This window comes from Eimeria mitis, genomic scaffold (genome assembly GCF_000499745.2).
Source record: "Eimeria mitis Houghton genomic scaffold, Emh_scaff1379, whole genome shotgun sequence".
NCBI classification, from domain to species: Eukaryota; Apicomplexa; class Conoidasida; order Eucoccidiorida; family Eimeriidae; genus Eimeria; species Eimeria mitis.
The window spans coordinates 6,143-8,517 of record NW_013568991.1 but is presented as its reverse complement, the minus strand read 5'-3'; the positions used below and the strand labels follow the sequence as shown (position 1 = coordinate 8,517).

General features: G+C 48.3%; 1 protein-coding gene across 1 annotated transcript in view; it reads left to right on the top strand.

Moving 5' to 3' along the window:
* EMH_0035710 (uncharacterized protein) overlaps positions 1-2,263 on the top strand; it is a gene marked incomplete at both ends in the record, with an annotated part of 5,333 nt that extends 3,070 nt beyond the window's left edge. Inside the window, 6 exons of the mRNA XM_013494997.1 lie at positions 142-339; positions 493-671; positions 881-1,042; positions 1,243-1,394; positions 1,572-1,883; positions 2,083-2,263. Coding sequence (XP_013350451.1) covers positions 142-339; positions 493-671; positions 881-1,042; positions 1,243-1,394; positions 1,572-1,883; positions 2,083-2,263 — 1,184 coding nt within the window. The remainder of the gene's footprint in view (positions 1-141; positions 340-492; positions 672-880; positions 1,043-1,242; positions 1,395-1,571; positions 1,884-2,082) is intronic.
* Positions 2,264-2,375: the final 112 nt, after the last annotated feature.

Below are 2,375 nucleotides of genomic sequence, written 5' to 3'. Positions count from 1 at the left end.
GCCACAGACAATGGCGCGAATTGGTGCAGCTCCGGACCTTTTAAAGGTGTAGTTGGTGAGAGGAGCTTTCATCATCCTCAGCAAATCAGCGCCTTCTACTCGGATACCCCTCTGTGTACTTCGTGTTTTGCTGCAACGCAGAGTACAACTACAGCGGGCCAATTGAAAGCGCTCTAGAATATGTTTTGACTCCTTCAACCTACGTTCAGTTCCAGCTCGGAATGCTGCTCGTGCTACCACTCATACCGTGGTTGTTTTTAGAGAAGGGTCTTGGATCGGCGTTGCGGAAGCTTGTCGACCTCATCAGCAAGTTTTCCGTGACATATTACAACTTCATGAGTGCGTCCGTGGACGTTGCTTACAACCATCTCTAAACTAACATTAGGCGTCGACCGTTACACTTTCGAATACGCTTGAGTACTCCCCTATACATGGGTTGCGAAAGTCACGGGCACAAACAAGCCACGTTGCATATGGTATGGTGTTATGCAGCCTGCACAAAGGCATCCGTCATAGACCACGTGTTAATTTACGGAGGGGCCAAGTACCAGGAAACTGGCCGAGGATTTGTTATAGAGCGAGCAACATTGAAGGACATTTGGATGTTTTTCTATTTCACCCATTTTTCCATAGGCTTGGAGCTGTTCGTCCTTTTGATCATATATGCCACAGTAGGCCTATAATATAGGTACTCCTGCACATAACAACGTAGCTAACGGTAGAGGAGAACCAGCATCAAGAAGCACTCTGCACTACGATGGAGCTCAGGCAAACTTGGCAGTGAGCAGATGAATTCGGTTATGTGTGACCCTATGAAGAGGTATAATTCTAGCGCGCCGTTGTTGATCTATTCGCGTTCTTACTGTGGATGATTGTGCAGTACGCTGGCCTTGATGCTGGTGTTTTTTTTCTCGACACGTGGCCAATTTTGCTAATGGCCGCTTCAATTAATTTTGTGCCCTTCATCTTTAACCCCCTGGGATTTTACTATCCTAGGCTGCGACAGGACTTCACGAGCTGGAATGCCTGGTTATCCTCTCAAGTAGGTCTTTCTTCTTTTTCCTCACACGAAATTTCAAATTATTGCCTTTGATGCGTTTGAGTAGTCAAATTTTCGTCCCACNTTCTTTTTCCTCACACGAAATTTCAAATTATTGCCTTTGATGCGTTTGAGTAGTCAAATTTTCGTCCCACGTGGGGTAGTGCATAGAACAATAGTTTGCCGCTTTCCTTTCGTGTTAGGAACTGGGCATGCCAAAGGAATCGTGGGTGTCTTGGTGGCGGGGAGAGATGGAACAGCGATGTAACATCGTGTGGCATCACAAAGTTATTATTGTGCTTCGACTTCTACGATTTCCTCTCCTTGCTGCCGGTATCACTTCTTGCGTTGCCACGTAAGACTGCAAAGTTGCGAATGCCCCCTGCCGCATCTACTGTTCCTAGGTGACCTCATAAGTATGATTATCATATACATGTACATAGTTGGCGTATACATGCGTACGAGGGTTACAAACATAGGAAAACCTGGAAGGAATTTCATCGTGTGCTCTGTTGGAATGCCTTGCCGTCAGCTCCATACAGTCCGCAGATGTGGACTGCGCAATATATCTGGTGGCAGCATCTGGACTTTTCGCCGCCATTAAGACATTACTAGGGGATTTGCAAATGCTTAGCCCGTCTGTAAAGGCATGGCTTTCCCTGCTTCTTGTCACTGGGACAACAGCTCTGGTTTTCTGGCTGGTCGTAACCAAGAAAGTCTCGCTGGCGTCCATCATCGTTTCATTGTTTGCTCTTTGCCTGTTCATCTACGGGGCTGTCGAGATCGCCTTCGCACTTCTGGACCGATGGGCAGTCCGCAGCGAGATGCTGTCAGACGTGGTCCGGTACGTCTCGGCACTGTTCACCACAAAATTGGGTCNGCAGTCCGCAGCGAGATGCTGTCAGACGTGGTCCGGTACGTCTCGGCACTGTTCACCACAAAATTGGGTCCTTTGTTTGAAATAATGGAGCAGCAAAACTCCTCGAGTTTCCAGTTGAGTATTTCGCTGCTCCTCTGAAAGGTTGATGCTTTTGTGTTGCCAGGATGTACCATCGATGCGCGGGATTCTGCACGTTTGCGCCACTGCTGGTCCTGTCTGCGATTACCACAAGTGTGCATCATTTGCAAACGCGAATCCTCTTCAATCCTACTTTTGTCTCTATTGTTAAAAGCGGTCTGGTGCAGCGCGAGCAAGTTGAGAAGAGCGGGCGTGGCCACAGCTGACAGTCCTAATCGGGGAGATTCACCGGATGGAGAAGCCCGCGCCGGACCCAACTGTCACAGCGTGGTCTGTCAAACAAAAATGACACAAAGGGTGCTCCGAAAGTGAACTTCG